This window comes from Haliotis rufescens, unplaced genomic scaffold, assembly GCF_023055435.1.
Source record: "Haliotis rufescens isolate VD_foot unplaced genomic scaffold, xgHalRufe1.0.p SCAF_8, whole genome shotgun sequence".
NCBI lineage: Eukaryota > Metazoa > Mollusca > Gastropoda > Lepetellida > Haliotidae > Haliotis > Haliotis rufescens.
The window spans coordinates 52,830,398-52,852,473 of record NW_025964372.1 but is presented as its reverse complement, the minus strand read 5'-3'; the positions used below and the strand labels follow the sequence as shown (position 1 = coordinate 52,852,473).

General features: G+C 43.3%; 1 protein-coding gene across 3 annotated transcripts; it reads right to left on the bottom strand.

Moving 5' to 3' along the window:
* Positions 1-2,775: 2,775 nt before the first annotated feature.
* LOC124145600 (anti-sigma-I factor RsgI6-like) lies at positions 2,776-18,769 on the bottom strand. 3 transcript variants are annotated; one of them, XM_046515431.2, is made up of 13 exons: positions 18,541-18,769; positions 16,683-16,828; positions 14,402-14,494; positions 13,516-13,672; positions 13,097-13,139; positions 11,091-11,246; positions 10,248-10,303; positions 9,353-9,490; positions 7,979-8,153; positions 7,465-7,569; positions 4,636-4,851; positions 3,656-3,869; positions 2,776-2,895 (listed from the first exon to the last, which is right to left on the bottom strand). In XM_046515431.2, exons 1-13 carry the CDS (start codon positions 18,723-18,725, stop codon positions 2,858-2,860), a joined length of 1,722 nt encoding a protein of 573 aa, XP_046371387.2. In that variant the 5' UTR covers positions 18,726-18,769; the 3' UTR covers positions 2,776-2,857. The 3 variants fall into 3 exon arrangements, with proteins under 3 accessions (XP_046371387.2, XP_048245677.1, XP_046371389.2); XM_048389720.1 differs by lacking the exon at positions 18,541-18,769 and adding an exon at positions 17,841-17,885; XM_046515433.2 differs by lacking the exon at positions 18,541-18,769 and adding an exon at positions 17,560-17,574.
* Between the last annotated feature and the right edge of the window lie 3,307 nt (positions 18,770-22,076).

Here is a 22,076-nt window from a genome sequence, read left to right as displayed (position 1 = left end):
AAATTCTCCTCTAACTACATCTTGAAATTGTGAGGTAATTCTGTACTGTACTGTTTTGGGGGTTTAACGACCGCTTCGGGGTAGGTGGGGAAAATAAAAAATAAATAATATTTTAATATAGGTAAACACCATACCCCAGACCCGGTGAGAGGGGCATAAACCTAATCCTAAACTACGGCTATAATGTACAGCATGTGTATTAAAATATATAAAGAAAAGATAAGTTAAATGGTAATATAATAAGAGAGTAGAAAGTGCTATATAATCTATCCTAGTAATTGTAAGCTATACTTGAAACAAATGTAAATCATAGTCGGAGGTAACAGTTGTTGCATTAAGTGTTTAAGAAGTCGCCTTCTGGCTAAGCACTTTCGTCTGACCTGTCCCTCTTTGGGACTCCTGTGTGTGAGTAGGGTAGACATATCTATTGTGAGTTTGGTATTTACATAATTTCTGTTTTCGTATTGATATAATTCCTATTTTCGTATATTGATATCATTTCATTTTTATCCTTGGCTGCTCTGTTTATATACGTTCGAGTAGTTGTCCATCTCTCAGAAATAGAGTTAGTTTGGCCTTCGCTATTGCATCTCTTGGCTTAAGGAGATCTATGACAGATGGCAGATCTAACTGCAATTCTTGTTTTATCCAAGCCCGGGCTGGGGCGTGGTCTTAACATTCTAGTAACACGTGAGCAATGGTTTCAGCCTGATTGCAAGAGGAACAAGCCTTGTCATAGTGCTTTTGACCGTGTCTGAGGCATCAGATGGCAATTTCAATTTTCCTTTCATTTGAGTAATGTCACTATGAGTTTGGCTTTTGTTGGACCTTGGGTTGAGGTAATACATAATGTCAGCAGTTTTATACCTTGAATTTCGCATGTTGTTGCAGCTGCAAACTCGTTTGTTTTTAAAACTATTTTTGTATTTCATATGCTAACACTGATTCTTTGATGGCAATGATAACCATTTGTTGTTACAACAATTACTGTAAATCTTGTCTTTGTTCTTTGCGACTGCGTCAAAGGCCGACATGTAAGGTTGGATTAAGGTCAGGATTCTCCTGTATTTCCTTTAGATATAAATCCACTGATGCTTGAGAGGAGGGGTGTCGCATTCATATTGAGTATTATAATCTCATTTCTACCTTAGGTCTTGATTACAGTTAAGACTAATTGTTAAGTTAAGTGAAAGGTATTTGTTGTCATCTCAAATAAATTTATTTTCTCGCTTTTTTTTATCAAGTTTGACCATATGAGAGCCTCAAAAGTAATATCAGGGAATATGTCTAACAAACATGATGTTAAATCAGGGAATATGTATAATACCTGAAAAATTAGGGATTATGTATATTCCCTGAGTGAATCAGACATTAAATATATTCCCTGATTATACTTATTTCCTGGAACATATTTACTCCGTCTTGAAATGAACTGTTACAATGGGTACCGAGTTCATTGATGAACAAAGAGAATAATATGGGACAAAGTGCACTGCCTTGTCTTCCACCACAGGCACTCTAGAAGATGTTGATTTGACATTTTCATACATATTCTTTATAATCTTAAAGTATTTGCCATGAAAGCCATTCTGAAGCATGGAGTATAGGAGCTTGTTTCGGTTAACCATACCAAAGGCCTTTCTAAAATCTATAGGGGGGCACGGGTGGCCCAGTCGTCTTTGGCGCCGCGATTCGCTGTGCAGAGTTGCGTCCCTTGGGCACGCCAGAAACCTATGATTGTAGGTTCGAATCCCGGTTCGCCCCAATTATGTTTCTAGGTGTGTCAGCACCATACCCGAGCTCGTGGAGTTTCACCGAAGTGGTAAACGTCTTAGACCTGCATCACTTCGGGCCTTCCTCCCACATTAAGCTGACACGCCGTGATATAACTAGAATACTGTTAAAAGCGGCGTTAAACCCAACTCACTCACTCACACTCTAAAATCTATAAATGCACAATATACTTTTCCTTTCTGACTCTTTGTAATACAAACACATTGTTCACTGCTGAATGGTCCTTTTTGAAACTTCCATATTTTTGTATTGAAATGTCCAGCAACTTTGCGCCATTCATGTTTGCAGCATACCCACGGCGTGTAGACGCTGATTTCTCAGCAAGTCGAGGCATTGCGTGGACATTATTTACGGTTAAACTAAAGTGCTATTATGAGCTCCTGACAGCTTTACAATTATTGTGTGATGTTCACGTAAAAAAGCCATGTGTGTGAGTATCATGATGCCAACACGGTGAGATGAGATACGGTTTAACCTCGCCACCAGATTATTGCACTGATATAGCGACGTGCATGCATGAGTGTGTGTGTGTGTGTGTGTGTGTGTGCGTGCGTGCGTGCGTGCGTGCGTGCGTGTGTGTGTGTGTGCGTGCGTGTTTGAGTGTGTGTGACTGCTTGTGCTAGTCTGCACTAATGCCGATGTTATAGTCAACCAACCAGCCAACCGGTCCTTGTTTTAGCCCCTTAATGCCGATGGACAGGCAGGGTAACAATAGGTACCATATTTTAACGTCTTTTGGGATGACCCAACCCACGACGACAGACGCGCTATCCACGAGACCATGGAGGCGGTCTATGCTCCCACTAAACACGCACCCATCCAAATTGTGTGTCGAGCATTAACATGCACGTGTAAACTGTGAATTAAAGGAGATGTCTTCAATCTATATTTTAAAGATTATTTCTGAACATATGTGTTTATATTGAACTGTATATGAAATACAGTTGCTTGTGTCCGTCAGTAGAATGTCAACACATTACATCACATTGCAACATAACTGTATTTATTCCTGTAGTAGAGCGGCGTGGACACATGACACAGCTGTGGGTGGTAAGGCGCTGTATCATCCCACCAGGATATGGTCCACTATGGGCTGAGTGCCTGTTGCAAACAAACATAGATAGAGATTAGTACCCAGACATGTGCCTCCTACTCAGTTCACGGACATCGTACGGTCCGAAACAAGCGAGTTAACCAAGCACGAGTATGATAATGTTTGTTTGTTTACCACTGCACTCAGCAATATTCCAGCTATATGACGGCGGTGTGTAAATACAATCCAGTGATTCACATCATGAGCATCGAACCACGCAATTGGAATACGATGACATGCATCAACCAAGTCAGCGAGCCTGACTGTCCGATCCCTTTTGTCGCCTCTTACAAAAAAATATATTTAACAAAAATGCGATGTACATCCAAATATATACAAGTCTATCTAAGACACAGGGGTCGACATGGCATCAAGAATACTGGCTGTGATGGCATAAATATTGTGTCATCACACATGGCATGAACCATCTGTATGACGACTGACACAGACCGCGTGACATCATTACTACACGCGTGTAGACATGGATTTATATCAACTTGTCTTGTTACATTTAAAACAAACCGCTCATTACGTTACCGTCCACATATCGAACACGCATGCATACATACACGTCGATACGCCTACACAATTAGGGAGAGGATGAGTGTAGTTTTACGCCGCTTTTAGCAATAGTCCAGCACTATACCAGAACATGGGCATCACACATTGTTTCCATGGAATCTAACTGGACTTCCGTGTGGAGAGCGACCACTTTAACCACAACGCCACCCGCCTCCCCAGTGATCTTCGGACACTGGAGACACTCACCTGATCCGCTGAGAGACACCGTCAGATCCACACCCGCCTGCCCCAGGGTGAAGTCCTCCTCGCGGATAACCTTCCCATGATGCTTCACTCTCAGTTTGTACTCTCCCTTGAATGCCCGTATGTTAACGTCGTGGTCACGTGATATCGGGAGTGTCTGATTGGTTCTCCAGTCTCCCCAAACTAACTGGCGAACAATCTTGCCGGCAGCGTTCGGCTGAAAATATATATATATTTTTTTAAGAAAACGTACAACTTTAAGGATAACAACTTCTGGTTTAATGCATATAGCGACGTTTCGATGCAGATTCTAAACGGAGTAAGACTCTACATCAAAAAGTCGCTAAATGCCAAAAATAAACCAGAACTTGTTATTTATATAATTGTACGTTTTCTTACTTACTCGCCAACTTCAAGAATGCCAATCAGACAGTGTGTATTATCTTTTCTATATGAACTGTTCTATTACATATAACCGTTCCATAGAGCATGTATGGGAAATATTCACTGCCTAGTCAACCATGTGATAAAAAGAACTTAATATGTTTGTGCAGGTTACGTCTGATACCGAGTAAGTGAATTAATATGGTTTTACGCCGCTTGTAGCAATATTCCAGCAATATCACGGCGGGGGACACCGGAAATGGGCTTCACACATTGTACCCATGTGGGGAATGGAGCCCGGGTCTTCGGCGTGACGAGCAAAAGCTTAAACCACTAGGCTACCCGACCGCCCCTTCTGATACCGAAAACGTATGATGTGAGTTCGGGTGATACTATCTAGCTACGAAGAGTCTGGTATGAAATATTAACCTGGTAGAGCAATACGACATAGCGAGGTATTCACAGCCCTATTAAACAAAGTCATTATGTTTTTATCCATGGAGGAGATTGTAGAAAACCAATAAAGCCTTTAATACATGACATGCTAGAGACTCATTGAACGCCCCTGAATTGCAGGAATTCCCATCGATCAATATTACCGTGACGTTTGGCCCCGAGGTGAGGCTAGCGTTCGGCTTCTTGATGCCCCTGTCCCAAAAGTGCCACTGCGTGATCCCCTCCACGGCGGGGTGGCTGAAGTACAGACGGTACAGGGACTCGTACATCCGGGCCTTCTTCGTCACATCCGGCTGGTTCACGTTCAGAGCGGCGATCATGATAGGAAGACCGACCTTGGCCACTTGGTCCAGCCGGAACTGTGACAGGGAGACAACAAAGTAGACCCAATGTATGGATAACAACTTCTGTATTTACTTAAGGCTACGTTTTGGTATAGATCCTTATACCGTTGTCAAGCAAGGCTGAATAATGAGCATGGTACAAAATATATATAGTATCAAAATGCTGTTACAGTATTATCCTTATGTTGTCATTACCTAACCTACTCTTGTTAATCTCTTTCACATATACAATTATTGTTACTGTGAATCCTCCTCCTACTATATATATATATATATATATATATATATATATATGTCTTGAAGATGTCTTGTATGTGTATACATTCTTAACAAATGTTTTACAGTGTGTTGTAAGAAGTGAGTTTTACGCCGCTTTTAACATTATTCCAGTTATATCACGGCGTGTCAGTTTAATGTGGGAGAAAAGCCCGAAGTGATGCAGGTCTCAGTTGTTTACCACTTCGGTGAAACCCACGAGCACGGGTATGGTGCTAGAAAACATAGAAACATAATCGGGGCTAACTGGGACAAACAATTCATGAGACATAGGGGTTTGGGACCAGCTAGGAATGATGGACCTGCAGACCCTCTTCACCTCATAAGACACAATATTAATTATTTGTCTATGGTGTATGAGGTATTTCATGGACACTCTTTCAGCATAACATTTACACTGAACAAAACCAGTTACAGATCATTTTGGGGGGATATTATTATATATATTATGAAAGTGTGTTCACGATCCCCAACTTCCTTTTGTTCAGTATAGATCATTTTGCAATGCTGACATCTTCGGCGCTGTCCACACAGTTAATACTGAGAGAAACTTTTCCGAGATGATATAACTAAACGCTCACTGAAACCACGCTCACTCACAAGAAAATCGTGAACATTATACTCACAGTGACTGACACAAGTTCACATAGTTATATTGACTCACACGCTTGTACTGACTCACATCCCCACTCTGACTCACGTTCTTACTGACTCACACTGACTTAAATCGACTCACATACTTACACCCATTTACATACCTGACTTACATTGATCCACATCCCCACATTGACTCACATATTCGCACTGACTCACTCACTCACACTGACCCACACTCATATTGACTCACATACTCACACTGACTCACACACTCACACTGACTAACATACACACACTGACTCACATATTCACACTGACTCACACTCACACTGACTCACACACTCAAACTGACTCACACTCACACTGACCCACATACTCACACTGACTCACACACTCACACTGACCCACATACTCACACTGACTCACACTCACATTGACTCCAGACTCACACTGACTAACATACATACACTGACTCACATATCCACACTGACTCACACTCACACTGACTCACATACTCACACTGACCCACACTCATATTGACTCACATACACACACTGACTCACACTCACACTGACCCACACTCACACTGACCCACATACACACACTGACTCACACATTCACACTGACTCACATACTCACACTGACTCACATACTCACACTGACTCACACATTCACACTGACTCACATACACACACTGACTCACACTCACACTGACCCACACTCACACAGACTCACATACTCACACTGACACACATTCACACTGACTCACATACTCACACTGACTCACACACTCACACTGACCCACATACTCACACTGACTCACACTCACATTGACTCACATACTCACACTGACTCACACTGACTCACATACTCACAATGACTCACATACTCACACTGACTCACACACTCACACTGACTCACACTCACACTGACTCACACACTCACACTGACCCACACTCACACTGACTCACATACTCACACTGACTCACACACTCACACTGACTCACACTCACACTGACTCACACACTCACACTGACTCACACTGACTCACATACTCACACTGACTCACATACTCACACTGACGCACATACTCACACTGACTCACACTCACATTGACTCACATACTCACACTGACTCACATACACTGACCCACACACTCACACTGACCCACATACTCACACTGACTCACACTCACATTGACTCACATACTCACACTGACTCACATACACTGACCCACATACTCACACTGACTCACACACTCACACTGACGCACACTCACACTGACTCACACTCACATTGACTCACATACTCACACTGACTAACATACACACACTGACTCACATATTCACACTGACTCACACTCACACTGACTCACATACTCACACTGACTAACATACTCACACTGACTAACATACACACACTGACTCACATATTCACACTGACTCACACTCACACTGACTCACACACTCACACTGACTCACATACTCACACTGACGCACACACTCACACTGACTCACACTCACACTGACTCACATATTCACACTGACGCACATATTCACACTGACGCACACACTCACACTGACTCACACTCACACTGACGCACATATTCACACTGACGCACACACTCACACTGACTCACATACTCACACTGACGCACATATTCACACTGACGCACACACTCACACTGACACACACACTCACACTGACTCACATACTCACACTGACGCACACACTCACACTGACTCACATACTCACACTGACTGCTGCCAAGTCCATGTCCTCCTCAAAGTGACTCTGTATCCCAACACCATACACGGGCACTCCAGCGGCAAGGAACGTCCTGGCCTGGTCGACGTACGACTACAACATGAAGAGCAAATTCAGCTGTAGCTGATCTACGTTTCAAGTGAGTGAGACCCGTGAAGATCCCGTAGAATAGGTCTTCAAGCAACCCATGCTTGCCATAAAAGGCGACCATGCTTGTCGTAAGAGGCGACTAACGGCATCGGGTGGTCAGGCTCGCTGACTTGGTTAATGCATGTAATCGTATCCCAATTGCGTGGATCGATGCTCACGATGTCAATCACTGGATTGTCTGGTCCAGACTCCATTATTTACAGACCGCCGTCACACGCTAGAATACTACTGAGTGCGGCGTTAAACAACAAACAGCCCCGACCGTATATATAATGTCTAATCTTTCCGTGACCACATTTAAGAGTCAAAAAAGTGTCGGTAGCACATAATAAGACATTGGGATTTTTCGCACCAGAGTGTAGTGGTGGTTTTTGCTGACGATGCCGAAGTCGTTGAGGAAAAGTTTTGTGTTGGGGTCGGCGGCGTGAGCTTTTTGGAACATCCACATGGTGATGTTAGGATCCTGCAGATGTTGCTCGTAGAAGTCGTTGTGTTGGTTCTCGTTGTTGATGTCCCAGTGCAAGACTCTGAATAACAGATGTGAAGTTGACATACGTCGGGCTACTGCTCAACCCATACAGTTAGGTCAATAATGTATATGGTCAATGTTGTATACAGCTAGCTCAATGATGACTTTAGATGGGTCTCTTGTTATATGGCAGTGTATTTTATTGTTTGACAATGATTGTTACTGTTCCTGTTGAGATTTGGTTGACGCTCGTTGCATTGTGTTTGGGCAGTGGGCAGTCGTCAGGAAGTTACTATATTTAGATGCCAGTGTGGTGTGTAAACTTCCGGTTATCACGGACGGTGATAAAATGTTGTGGAACGTTCTTTAATGTTCTCGTGCCGCTGGACTGGTGAGGCAACGGTGGAACTTTCCAGGATCTGTTTAGACAATGTAATTGGACAATAGTATGTTTCCTCATGCTCTCACACGCATTGTCAACACGTCAAGACTGTCAATGTAGTGGGACAAAAGCGTGTTTATCTCTCACACATTTCGTCGCTCACGCATTTTCATCGCTTTGATACCAGCTTTTATGTGAGGATCGCTCATCATCCCTGTCTTCCTGCCTAGCCCATCTCGGAAGCTTGACCACTGTCGCCGCTGCGTGAATATATATTAACACTGACTTTTGCTATCACCACTGTATTTTTATGTTTGATACTGACCACTGCCACATATTATTTATTGCCACTGAATATTGTACTACCACTATATCGTTTACTGCCATTGTAGTTACTGTGCAGTTATTGGTTTGTAACTTGTTAACTGGATTAACATATCGTTTCAATTTAGGGATCAACACGTAACACTATGTTGTACATAGCTGGGCCAATTAAGGTAGCACTTAATTTGAAACACGTATCGCTCCAGGAACATGTATGATAAACTTGGTCGAAAGATACACGGTAGACGTGTGACGGTCGCCATGAGATCAAATGATGGCTAGCAGGTTTGCCCTGCTGCCCTTGCCACCGGAACAAAACACAATCTTTGAAATCACAAGGGTGTAAGTGTTGACATTGTCAAGGTCCTACTTGCAACAAGGACTTGAAGAACAGTCACGTCAGTGACGGTGTACAGTGTGAAGCAGTAGGGGACACTACTTGTAACGATGTGGATGCTGCATCTAGAGTATGTGTGTATCAGGTAGCCTCTGTTCTGTGTCCTCGTATATAAAGCATGTGTGAATGTTGTTCACAGAATGACCTAACTTACCTCCCCTTGAATCCACCAATTACTTCCTTGGTCCTCCTCTCCATTGTAGCCCGGATGTCCGCAGCAGGCTTGTGTTTCAGCCAATTGGGGATGTGTTGGGGGTTGTCCCAGAACAGATTGTGTCCTTCAATCTTCTTTCTGGCAACATCGAAAATCAACACCTGAATGTAGTGTTCTCTTCTAACCACACGTCTGTGTCCGTGGAATATCCAACAGTTAACACGGGAACGTGTAGGGCCCTTTCATCTTTTTCCTTGCAAAGTTATCGCGAAAATGTACTTGTTGGTTTAAAGTGAAAGACATTTTGTCCATTGAAGACATCATTGATATGCGTCTGTTCTTTGTTAAATCAATTGGGAGTTTCTGTACCCTGGCGAAATAAAAACACATATTGATTCTACAATTATTGATACTACAGTATTGTAATTACAAGTATCTGTACGACAGTCACTCACACTACAGCTGTTGTTATAACAAGTATTGATACTATAGTTGTTGATACACTATGTATTCATACTACAGCTGTTGTTAAAGCAATTCATAACACCACGGTGGGGCGGTCGGGTAGCCTAGTGGTTAAAGCGTTCGCTCGTCACGCCGAAGACCCAGGTTCGATTCCCGACATGGGTACAATGTGTGAAACTCATTTCTGGTGTCCCCCGCCGTGATATTGCTGGAATATTGCTAAAAGCGGCGTAAAACCATACTCACTCACTCACTCATAACACCACGGCTACAGCTGTCGATACTACAGATATTGTTATAACAAGTACCGGTACGACAATCACTGATACTACAGCTATTGTTATAACAAGTATTGATACTATAGTTGCTGATACAATATGTTTTCATACTACAGTTGTTGTTGTTGTCGATACTACAGTTATGTTACTACCCATGTGCTAGGAGTATATCCACTGTCTTGTTGACCTTGCTGTAATCCGGGTGGCCCTGGAATAAGAGTTGCAGTTTTGGAAAGAATGTGATTATAGACAAAACAATGAAACTATGTGTAACAAAGTTAACGACGCCAGCTGACAGTAAGTCTATACCCGGTGATATTGGGGTCCCGCCACGCCCGTCTCAAACAAGGTGATGGTATTGGAGAGGTGACCCAACTGATCACAATATGCATATAAACAATAACTATCGTCTCTAGATCACAAGGTAGGGTATTCACCAGCATCATGGACCACGACCTCCACTGCATCTGTGTGTAGTAGTGTAGCTGTGAGTGCACCAAGTACACTGACGGCTTCCTTGAACACGTGGGGGAAGAAAGTCTCTAGGGCCAACAGCAGGTCGACATCATCCTTCACTAAAGGTGAGACATGAGAACCGTGGTCGCGTTTAAAACTCACCTCGCACAAACCTGCTCAGAGCCACATAGGGATTTTAGCACTACAGTTGTCGTAATCCTATGTTTCAGGCTGGGAGTTATTGTGCCTCGTGGCCCAGGTGGGTCAATTAAAAAAAGGGGGCGGATTTATCAGGTAAATATTCGTCGGGGAGGGGCGTCAATATACCGGGGACGAATATCTTTCACGACACCGGAAAACGTCCACCCGTTTCCGGAATATCTGGTGTCATCTTTCTTTGAAAGACACCCGGTGTCGTCAGTTTAATTATAAAAAGAAACCTCAGAGTATTGGACTCTTTCCTTGAGGTTGAGGTTTGTTTTGTTTGACGTCAAGTGTGGGAAGTGCGGTTATTGATGACGGGGACCTGCAGATCTCACCTCCCTGCTCTCTGACTGGTGCCACTGGAAGCCGTCAGGTACCACCCACTCGAAGTTGTCGTAGAGGTAGTCACGGTAGGCCGTCAGAGTCGGGTCCAGGAACAGTTTTGAGTCAACAGCGGATCCGGTTATAAACTCACTGTATGTCTGCACAAGCTGTTGGATAAACACAGTATCATCATGACGTCGCACCCTTAAAACTGGCAACCAACTTTCCATTTCGGAGATAAACATACTGTATTTTGAAATGTGATGTCGTCCCACTGTAGAGTAGATACCTCTTTATTTTAATTTGGCACCGAGCGCTTTAGCCATTTTTTTATAAATCGATAGGTAGGCTATCGATGTATTCATGCACGCACATTTTTTTATTGAAACGGCTTACTGTATCTAAAAGGGGTTTCCGTAGCAAAAAGTGAACCTCTTTTAACCAATCAGAATACAGCATTCTTTAATGTCATGGTCGAATTTGTATCATCAATTATCAACCAATACAGTTCGTCGTCCTGTCGTCCTTCCTGACCAGTTCCAGTCCACCCTTTCCATTCAAACCGTTCTCATTTCTTCTGTCCTTTATCACTGTTTGCATATCTCTCTTGTCCTTCCAAATATTTGTCCTTTCTGTTGTCCACGGAAACACCTCCACTGTACTACTTTCTGTCCTGTCTGGTCCTTCCTGGTCCTTTCCTCGTCATTATGTATTCTTTCTTTTTCCTTCGGCAACCTTATCAAACCCCAACTTTCCTGTACTTTCATACCCATCTCCGTCGTCTCCTCTCCTCCTAAGCCTATACCTATGTTTTCGTCTTTGGTCCGCCTCCTTGGTCTAGCGGATAGGCCATCGGGATGCGGAAGGTCCGTGGTTCGATCCCAGTCCGCGTCATAGCACATGACGTCAACAGATAACCCTAGACTAGAGCTTGGCATTGAAGGGATAAATCGGAGGGTCGGCCCGGAGTCCGTATACTGTGTCTGATTTGGGTATCCATGTAACATGCGGCATGTTATATCAGTGGTCTAGCACTATAGGTTCTACTACACCAAATCAGAACTGGTTGTGACAGTGCGGTTTTCGTAGTTATCATTGATATCCAAACTCACCAAAACATGTCATTTAAGAGATAAATATTGATATTTGGTGGTTATATTGGATTTATGCAAATGACTGTGTATTCCACATGCATCCTTGGGTCTGTTTACCCCAATGTAGAAGTTAAAATCACTCAAATATGTCATCAGAGACCAACAGTGTCTTGATATTCTATGTCTCGCCATCAAACTCTTGGCGGCCATCTTGGAATTTTGGGCCACCAGGGGCATCTGGTGATGGAATTTCTAATCTTAAAGTGTTAACTATACTTCAGTGAGTAAGTGTGCCAAGTTATATGCATATAGGTCCTAGCACACCGTTTTAGAGTTAAAAGATTCAACAGTGTAAACACATATTTAGGAAACTTGTCGGCCATCTTGAAATTGGCGGTCACCTTGAATTTTTGCAGATTTGTCAATAGTCGAAAACGTTCAATTGTTGTGAGTATCTTTTTAGAAACATAATATGGCTATTTCGCAATACAGCATATGCATATATCTAAACATTGACCCTCTTCTGAAATATGGAAGACATATTGATAATTGGTGGCCATATTGGATTATGCAAATTAGACATATTTCCCAAACTGGGATTGCTTGGGACTTTTAGTATGTTGTTTTCGGGACCTTGAAAAAATGCATTGTGGTAAAATAAATTCTGTTGCAATTTGTTCCAAGTTTATTGAAAAAATGGCCTAGATTGCCTGGACTATCAGGAAACCTTAAGCTATATCACAGCGGCATGTAAATAATCCAGTCTGGACGAGTCAAACCAGTGACTGAAGTCTGACAATGGTCAGTGAATGACCATCCAGTCAGCCAGCCACAGACCACCATCACCTTAGTTGCACATGAGCTACATGGGAGATGAACGGAATCCCCGACTGAGGGACTGAGGAACTGTAAGATGAGGCTACCTCCACTTCAAGCTGATCAGCAGATTGACCGTTTTTGTCCAACCTATTAAACAAAGAATGTATTATCTGCATGGAAACATCGAAACAATCCGATACAGACTATACCAGACTATACCAGACTATGCCAGACTATACCAGGCTATACCAGACTATACCAGACTATACCAGGCTATACCAGACTATACCAGACTATACCAAACGGTGCGATAAATACTACACGGATGAGTTATTTACTTTTCAGGGGACAGGGTTAACGACTCAGTGATTGTTTGCGTTCTAGTTGTAAGAGCGCAGGATGAGATGCATCACATGCATCAGAGAGAAGTGGAAACAGGTACATGTATTAGGATATATATTAGCAGCCAGTGGTTTAACGCTCACTTACTCACTCACTCAAACAAACTCACTCACTCACTCACCTGACCGTGACGTTGGCTTTCCTGATCTTCTCAATCCTGTCGTCTGCTTCCGCCCTGAAGTTAGTGAGTTGCGGAACTTCCATCAAGATGGCCGTGTCCATCAGATAGTCCACCTGAGGTGGTTCCACGTCAATGAATATCTCCGCGCTCTTGGTGTCTACCAACAATAACATGATGCGAGAATTGTCTGCTAGGACCTTGAGCACCAAACAGTCGTCATCACTAGTTAATTCAGTCAACCATACAATTCGGAAACTCACTCACTCATGCCTACTCACTCTACAACTCACTCATTCTGTCCCAGTCAACCACGCTCGCTCACCCCTCTCTCACTCATTCTGTCCCAGTCAACCACGCTCGCTCACCCCTCTCTCACTCATTCTGTCCCAGTCAACCATGCTCGCTCACCCCTCTCTCACTCATTCTGTCCCAGTCAACCACGCTCGCTCACCCCTCTCTCACTCATTCTGTCCCAGTCAACCACGCTTACTCACCCCTCTCTCACTCATTCTGTCCCAGTCAACCACGCTCACTCACCCCTCTCTCACTCATTCTTCTCACTCAGTCATGTACTCAGACATTTGGTCACAAGACAAGTGTTGCGCTGCCTACCACCCACAGTTTACCCCGTGGTACTGGTAACTTAATGGACCGGGTTGTCAGGCTCAGTTACTTATGTGTTTTTTTGCGACGGCGTGAACGGTTGCTCATGATATCAATCAGTGGTTTGTCTGCTCCTGACTCGACTAATTACAGGCATCTTCCGTATGGCTGGAATATTGTTGAGTGTGGAAATAAACAAGAAACAAAACAAAAGCAAACATACATGTAGCAATTTCCTCGTCACCAGTCACTCACTCACTCACTCACTCACTCACTCACTCACCTGTGGGTACCAGGTAGTCCCCTCCAATGGCGTGCCACCCCGTGCCCAGCTGAACATACGGTGACCTACTCAAGATGTCATTTGTATGGTGTCCTAGAAACAAAATGGACGGAAAATAGAGGAAGGAACGGCTGCTGCCATGATCCGATTTGTCCTATGGTGAGGGCATGGTCCCTTTATAGAAGATAGCTACGCGAGAAATAGCAAAGAACAATGAAGAACAAAGAGTGTTTTATTTCACGATAAAACATTGTTCTATCATGACGTTACTTCTGGTGCTTCGAATATGCCCTCGCAACTTGATGACGTCATATAAAGACGACGTTATTTTTTAGAGGGAAGAGTCCAGTAAGTTGTGATCCATATAAGTAGATGGTCTATGCAGGAAAACGCAGTTGCCGAAAGATTGCATCCAAAAGTAGGAAAGATACGATAATCGGTATCAGGAGAAAAGGGGTTGTAAGAATATGCGGGAAATACCAAAATCCACCTGTCGTAAAATGGACAAAAACGTTCATTCCATCTAGATCTAATACATAAACTGACGTCCAAAAGAAACTTTACCAACTGAAAATATAAATTTCAGACAAAGTATAAAAAATTGTTCGATGATGTCTATCTAAAACACATAACCTAAATACAACAATAGTGTATGCAGAAAATGTTAATCGTCTGTTACATGTTTGCGAGATAACACGCGAAGAAGTGAAAAACACGTGCATCACGGACAGCTGCAAATGCACGTGCGGGTAAGGGTATAAAACGATTACAACGGCAAGTCAGACATCCACAGTGATAAAAAAACACAAAAGAAATGCCACGACTCACAGTCGAACAACGTGAACGAGCCTTAGGTATAGTACAGATGCGAGCCACCCACGCCCACATTGCACGAACCCTCGGTTGCTCCCGTGTTGCCGTTACCAACTTGATGCAACGTTACAGACAGACAGGGCGGACCGCTGACAGGCCAAGAACAGGCAGACCCAGGGTGACCACGCCACATGATGACCGGTACTTGCGTACCTTGCACCTCCGAAATCGCTTCCTGACAGTGACGTCATCGGCGACAAATGCCTTAGGTCTCAGGGTTAGTCGACAGACAGTGGCCAGGAGACTCAGGGCTCATGGAATCAGGGCTTTTAGACCATACAGAGGACAGCTATTGACAGCGCAACATCGTCGTCTGCGATTGAGATGGGCCCGGACTGTACAACGTTGGCAACGACGTGACTGGCAGAGGGTTTCTTCACTGACGAAAGTCGATTCTGTATGTTTAGGACCGATGGAAGACAACGTGTTTACCGCCGAAGGGGTGAACGAACGGCGGCGTGTTGCGTGCAGGAGGTCGTACCATATGGTGGAGGGAGTGTCATGGTTTCGTGAGGGATCTGTGGGCAGGAGAGGACACCGCTGGTCATCATTGACGGAAACTTGAGAGCTCAGCGTTACATGGATAACATTCTTCGTCCAGTTGTCCTACCATTTCTCCAACAGCAGCCACGTGGTGTCATTTATCAGCATGATAACGCTGGAGCCCATACAGCCAGAATTGTCACTTACTTCCTCGCAGCCAACAACGTCAACGTCTTGCCGTGGCCTGCACGCTCACCCGACATGTCCCCCGTAGAACACCTCTGGGACTTGATGGATCGGCGTGCTCGACAACGACCACACTCTCCAGCCAACCGGCAAGGAGTGACCTTGGCCCTCCAAGAAGAATGGCGTCAAATCCAACGTGACCTCATCAGACGACTGACTTTTTCTGTGCGTCGAAGAGTTTTTGCGTGTATTGAGGCATTTGGTGGTCACACATGCTACTAATGACTTGTTATTGAACGTGAGCGATTCTTTATGTACTCTGCCTATTGACCATGATTATGAAAGCTCGAGTTTTGTACCACACCAAACTTTGGGGGGCTCTGACGTCATTCTCGGTCGAGGTATGATTGTCATTTTCAGTGTTGATTATGTTGATATATTGATCTTCTCAATACACCTTACATCTAGCATGTATATTTTGTTGTTTTTGAGCAAGAGTGATTTCAAACTCTGGTAAAGTTTCTTTTGGACGTCAGTTTAATATCTTTATCCTACTTTGACATGTATTATTATCAGATTCGTATTTTTTACATATGTCCTCATCATACATTCAAAACACAAAACTGAAGAATAAATTGTGAAACGTAGTTGTCTAGGACCTTTCCGTTTCAAATTATCAGGGAAAATAATAATTAGGCAAGGAATAGATTTGCATTGTAATCATGTCCCGTAATCTTACCTTGTGCGTCGGTGCGTGAGACCTTTACATCCATCCCGTGGTACAGATACCCTGGCTGGGTGGTCAGCAGCTTAACGTGGGCCTGGAAGAAGTAGCGTGTTCCCGGGGTCACGGGCACTTGCTGGGACGGCCCACTGGACTTAGTCCTGTCAAACACAGACCTCGGTGTTGTAAACTATAGGAGTCTGTCAAACACAGATCTCGGTGTTGTAAACTATAGGAGTCTGTCAAACACAGACCTCGGTGTTGTAAACTATAGGAGTCTGTCAAACACAGACCTCGGTGTTGTAAACTATAGGAGTCTGTCAAACACAGACCTCGGTGTTGTAAACTATAGGAGTCTATCAAACACAGAGCTCGGTGTTGTAAACTGTAGGAGTCTGTCAAACACAGACCGCTGTGTTGTAAACTATAGGAGTCTGTCAAACACAGACCTTGGTGTTGTAAACTATAGGAGTCTGTCAAACACAGACCTCGGTGTTGTAAACTGTAGGAGTCTGTCAAACACAGACCTCGGTGTTGTAAACTGTAGGAGTCTGTCAAACACAGACCCCGGTGTTGTAAACTATAGGAGTCTGTCAAACACAGACCTCGGTGTTGTAAACTGTAGGAGTCTGTCAAACACAGACCTCGGTGTTGTAAACTGTAGGAGTCTGTCAAACACAGACCCCGGTGTTGTAAACTATAGGAGTCTGTCAAACACAGACCTCGGTGTTGTAAACTATAGGAGTCTATCAAACATAGAACTCGGTGTTGTATACAAGTGTGCTATCATGACGCTAGGTGCATGTGTCATATCATGACCCTGGATACAAGCGAGATAAGATGACGCTAGATTTCTGTTTTATATCATAACGCGTGATGTGACGGCACCTACCTGTGTGATATCATGACGCTGCATACCTGTGTGATATCATGTCAATGCATACCTCTGTTATCTGTGTGATACTATGACGATGACATACCCACGTGACAACATGACGCTGCATACCTGTGTGATATCATGACGTTGACATACCTATGTGACAACGTTAACATGACGCTGTGTTGACCTATGCAATATCATAAAGCTGCATATCTATGTTATAACATGACGCTTCATACCTGTGTGATATCATGACGCCGTGTTAACATGTGTGATACCATGACACTACATACCTGTGTGATATCATGACGCTGTGTTGACCTGTGTGATAACATGACACTACATAATTGTGTGATATCATGACGCTGTGTTGACCTGTGTGATAACATGACGTTACATACCTGTGTGATATCATGACGCTGTGTTGACCTGTGTGATTACATGACGCTACATACCTGTGTGATATCATGACGCTGTGTTGACCTGTGTGATAACATGACACCACATACCTGTGTGATATCATGACGCTGTGTTGACCTGTGTGATAACATGCCGCTACATAATTGTGTGATATCATGACGCTGTGTTGACCTGTGTGATAACATGACACTACATACCTGTGTGATATCATGACGCTGTGTTGACCTGTGTGATAACATGACACTACATACCTGTGTGATATCATGACGCTGTGTTGACCTGTGTGATAACATGACGCTTCATACCTGTGTGATATCATGACGCTGTGTTAACCTATGTGATAACATGACACTACATAATTGTGTGATATCATGACGCTGTGTTGACCTGTGTGATAACATGACACTACATACCTGTGTGATATCATGACGCTGTGGTGACCTGTGTGATAACATGCCGCTACATAATTGTGTGATATCATGACGCTGTGTTGACGTGTGATAACATGATACTACATACCTGTGAGATATTATGACGCTGTGTTGACATGTGTGATAAAATGCCGCTACATACCTGTGTGATATCATGACGCTGTGTTGACCTGTGTGACTGTCCGACGATGACGTTAGTTGACAGTGGTGACATTTCCAATTGTGGGAAAAGGATGAGCTCTCAAAATCCGCATTGTGCAACAAATTAGTTTCACACAATCCCCCAGACAGAAACAGTACGAGGAACACAGCTACACAGCGCATCATGTCTGAACTGTCTTCCAAGCTATCACACGTGTGTGGGTCTGGTAATACGTGACCTGGTCAGATGCCGTGCCTGTGTCGCACCTGCCTGGTGCACATAGATACGGGAATATAGGTTGGAATACTTAACCCAGAAACTGAAAATCTTTCCGAACAAAAAATGGTCTTTTTCGTCGAAACCCTATATGCCCCATGTACTGTTGACAGCAACTATACAACTTATCAAACATGCATATATTTCATAGATATAACATTTAGTAAGAGATATCGCATGATTTCATTGTAAACTGCACACGAACCGTACGAAAGAGGGCAAATTTTGATCAAAGCATTTTTAGTTGTTATTAGAAATTAAGTAAATGATTTGGTGATGAGCAACACTTACATAAGGATTCAGGATTCAGACAAATTGTTTTGTGTTATATTTATGCCACGTGAACTTGTGAAATGATTAAATCCAGTCGTAAAAACGGTTCTTCCTCTGACCGATATAATGTGTCAGACTGAGGTCAGTGGAGAGAGTTCAACCGTTGAAGTTTTTTGTCAATGTGCGACCTGCCATTCAAAAGCATCAACTCAAATATTATTCATCCAGATGAAAAAAAAGCAGTCAAATAAAAACTCGAGCATGAAAACGACAGATTCCTGCTGTGTGGTCAAGAGGTGTTTCACACACACCAGCACACTGTTTGAACAGGAATAAGTAAGTAGCTGGTATGACTATAGTAACGGCGGAGAGCCCTTGTTAATCTGGATACTTGCATGAGCATTACAGAGACAGAGTCGATAACAGCTAAACCGGCAACATATGAGTTTGAGAAGGAACTTCATCAAACTAATTCAGAATTGGATTTTCCTGAGGTGTTGTCATTTGTGAAAGACTTTATCCAATCCAGTTGTTTCGCACACGAAATATATGGAACAACTATCAGGAGGACGGCGTCTGCGGCGTCGCATCACATTGTGATCCTGCACAACCAAATCCCAGAGTAAATAAAGCGACAAACCCCTTTCCATATCCAATAGAAATCTCTGCATGAAGCAGAGTCGATTGTACGATTCCGACGAATATATGAATCACTATCAAAAAGTGATGATACCATGTGTTTGTGAAAAAGTCGGCGTATCCTGCCAAACCGGTGGCACCCGTCAAAAACACATGCCCAGACAAGTCAATTGTTCGCCTGAAGAACACGGGAACATATGGTATAGGTCAAAATAGAGGTTTGCATCGGACATCATTTTTGTCACCCTTCAAATTTGGAAATGTCCTCCACATGTCGACTATAAGACATTTTGTGAGCTTACTGAGGCCTTGAAGGGTGTAACCTTGACCAAGCAACTTCTGAACAAGAGTCAGATGACGCTCTTTCAAATCACAATGATTGTAGGTCAGTCAGCACTGGAAGACACAAGGTCACACACTGCATCTGCGCCACCTCCCCCACACAAAGGTCCCCCACACGGATATATCTACACAATAACCGACGACATACATAAATCACGGACAAACTGTCCCGAGGGAAATACTTTGGGCACAAGGGATCATACTTAATTTCGAATTGTGTTTCTTTTTTATATTCCGTAGTGTCTGTTTTGAACAAATGAAGAAACATGTTGCAGACATCAGCTCATTTAGCCTATTGATGGAACGACGTCAAATATATCGTTTGTGGCGACTATACAATCCTCTCTGGTTAGAAAACCACCTTTCGTCCTTCGGAAAATGTGGCATTATAACCAGGGTGGCATTATAACCAGGGTGACATTATAACCAGGATGGTATTATAACCAGGATGGTATTATAACCAGGGTGGCATTATAACCAGGATGGTATTATAACCAGATTGGCATTATAACCAGGGTGACATTATAACCAGGATGGTATTATAACCAGGATGGTATTATAACCAGGGTGACATTATAACCAGGGTGGCATTATAACCAGAGTGGCATTATAACCAGGGTGGAATTATAACCAGAGTGGCATTATAACCAGGGTGGCATTATAACCAGAGTGGCATTATAACCAGGGTGGAATTATAACCAGGGTGGCATTATAACCAGGGTGACATTATAACCAGGATGGTATTATAACCAGGATGGTATTATAACCAGGGTGGCATTATAACCAGGATAACATTATAACCAGGATGGCATTATAACCAGAGTGGCATTATAACCAGGGTGGCATTATAACCAGGATAACATTATAACCAGGACGGCATTATAACCAGAGTGGCATTATAACCAGGGTGGCATTATAACCAGGATGGTATTATAACCAGGATGGTATTATAACCAGGATGGTATTATAACCAGGGTGACATTATAACCAGGATGGTATTATAACCAGGATGGTATTATAACCAGGATAACATTATAACCAGGATGGCATTATAACCAGAGTGGCATTATAACCAGGGTGGGATTATAACCAGGATAACATTATAACCAGGATGGCATTATAACCAGAGTGGCATTATAACCAGGATGGCATTATAACCAGGATAACATTATAACCAGGACGGCATTATAACCAGAGTGGCATTATAACCAGGGTGGCATTATAACCAGGATGGTATTATAACCAGGATGACATTATAACCAGGATGGCATTATAACCAGAGTGGCATTATAACCAGGGTGGCATTATAACCAGGATGGTATTATAACCAGGATGGTATTATAACCAGGGTGACATTATAACCAGGATGGTATTATAACCAGGATGGTATTATAACCAGGATGGTATTATAACCAGGGTGGCATTATAACCAGGATGACATTATAAACAGGATGGTATTATAACCAGGATGGCATTATAACCAGGATGGTATTATAACCAGGATGGTATTATAACCAGGGTGGTATTATAACCTGGATGGTATTATAACCAGGGTGGCATTATAACCAGGGTGACATTATAACCAGGATGGTATTATAACCAGGATGGCATTATAACCTGGGTGGCATTATAACCAGGGTGGCATTATAACCAGGGTGGCATATTAACCAGGGCGGCAGTATAACCAGGGTGGCATTATAACCAGGGTGGCATATTAACCAGGGTGGCATTATAACCAGGATGGTATTATAACCAGGATGGCATTACAACCAGGGTGGCATATTAACCAGGATGGCATTAAAACCAGGATGGCAGTATAACCAGGGTGGCATTATAACCAGGGTGGCATACTAACCAGGGTGGCATTATAGCCAGGGTGACATTATAACCAGGGTGGCATTATAACCAGGGTGGCATTACAACCAGGGTGGCATATTAACCAGCGCGGACAAAACCAGTTCTTACTGACATGAAATAAGGCCTTGCATCCACAAACCCTGCTCACA

Excerpts from the sequence above, each read along its gene's own strand:
- LOC124145600 (XM_046515431.2), bottom strand. The coding sequence starts at position 18,725 with ATGATGCGCTGTGTAGCTGTGTTCCTCGTACTGTTTCTGTCTGGGGGA. Across the intron at positions 11,247-13,096 it reads CTGATCAGCTTGAAGTGGAG|CTTGTGCAGACATACAGTGA; the intron begins GTAGCCTCATCT and ends TTTATCCAACAG. Across the intron at positions 7,570-7,978 it reads AAAACCACCACTACACTCTG|TCGTACGTCGACCAGGCCAG; the intron begins GTGCGAAAAATC and ends TTCATGTTGTAG.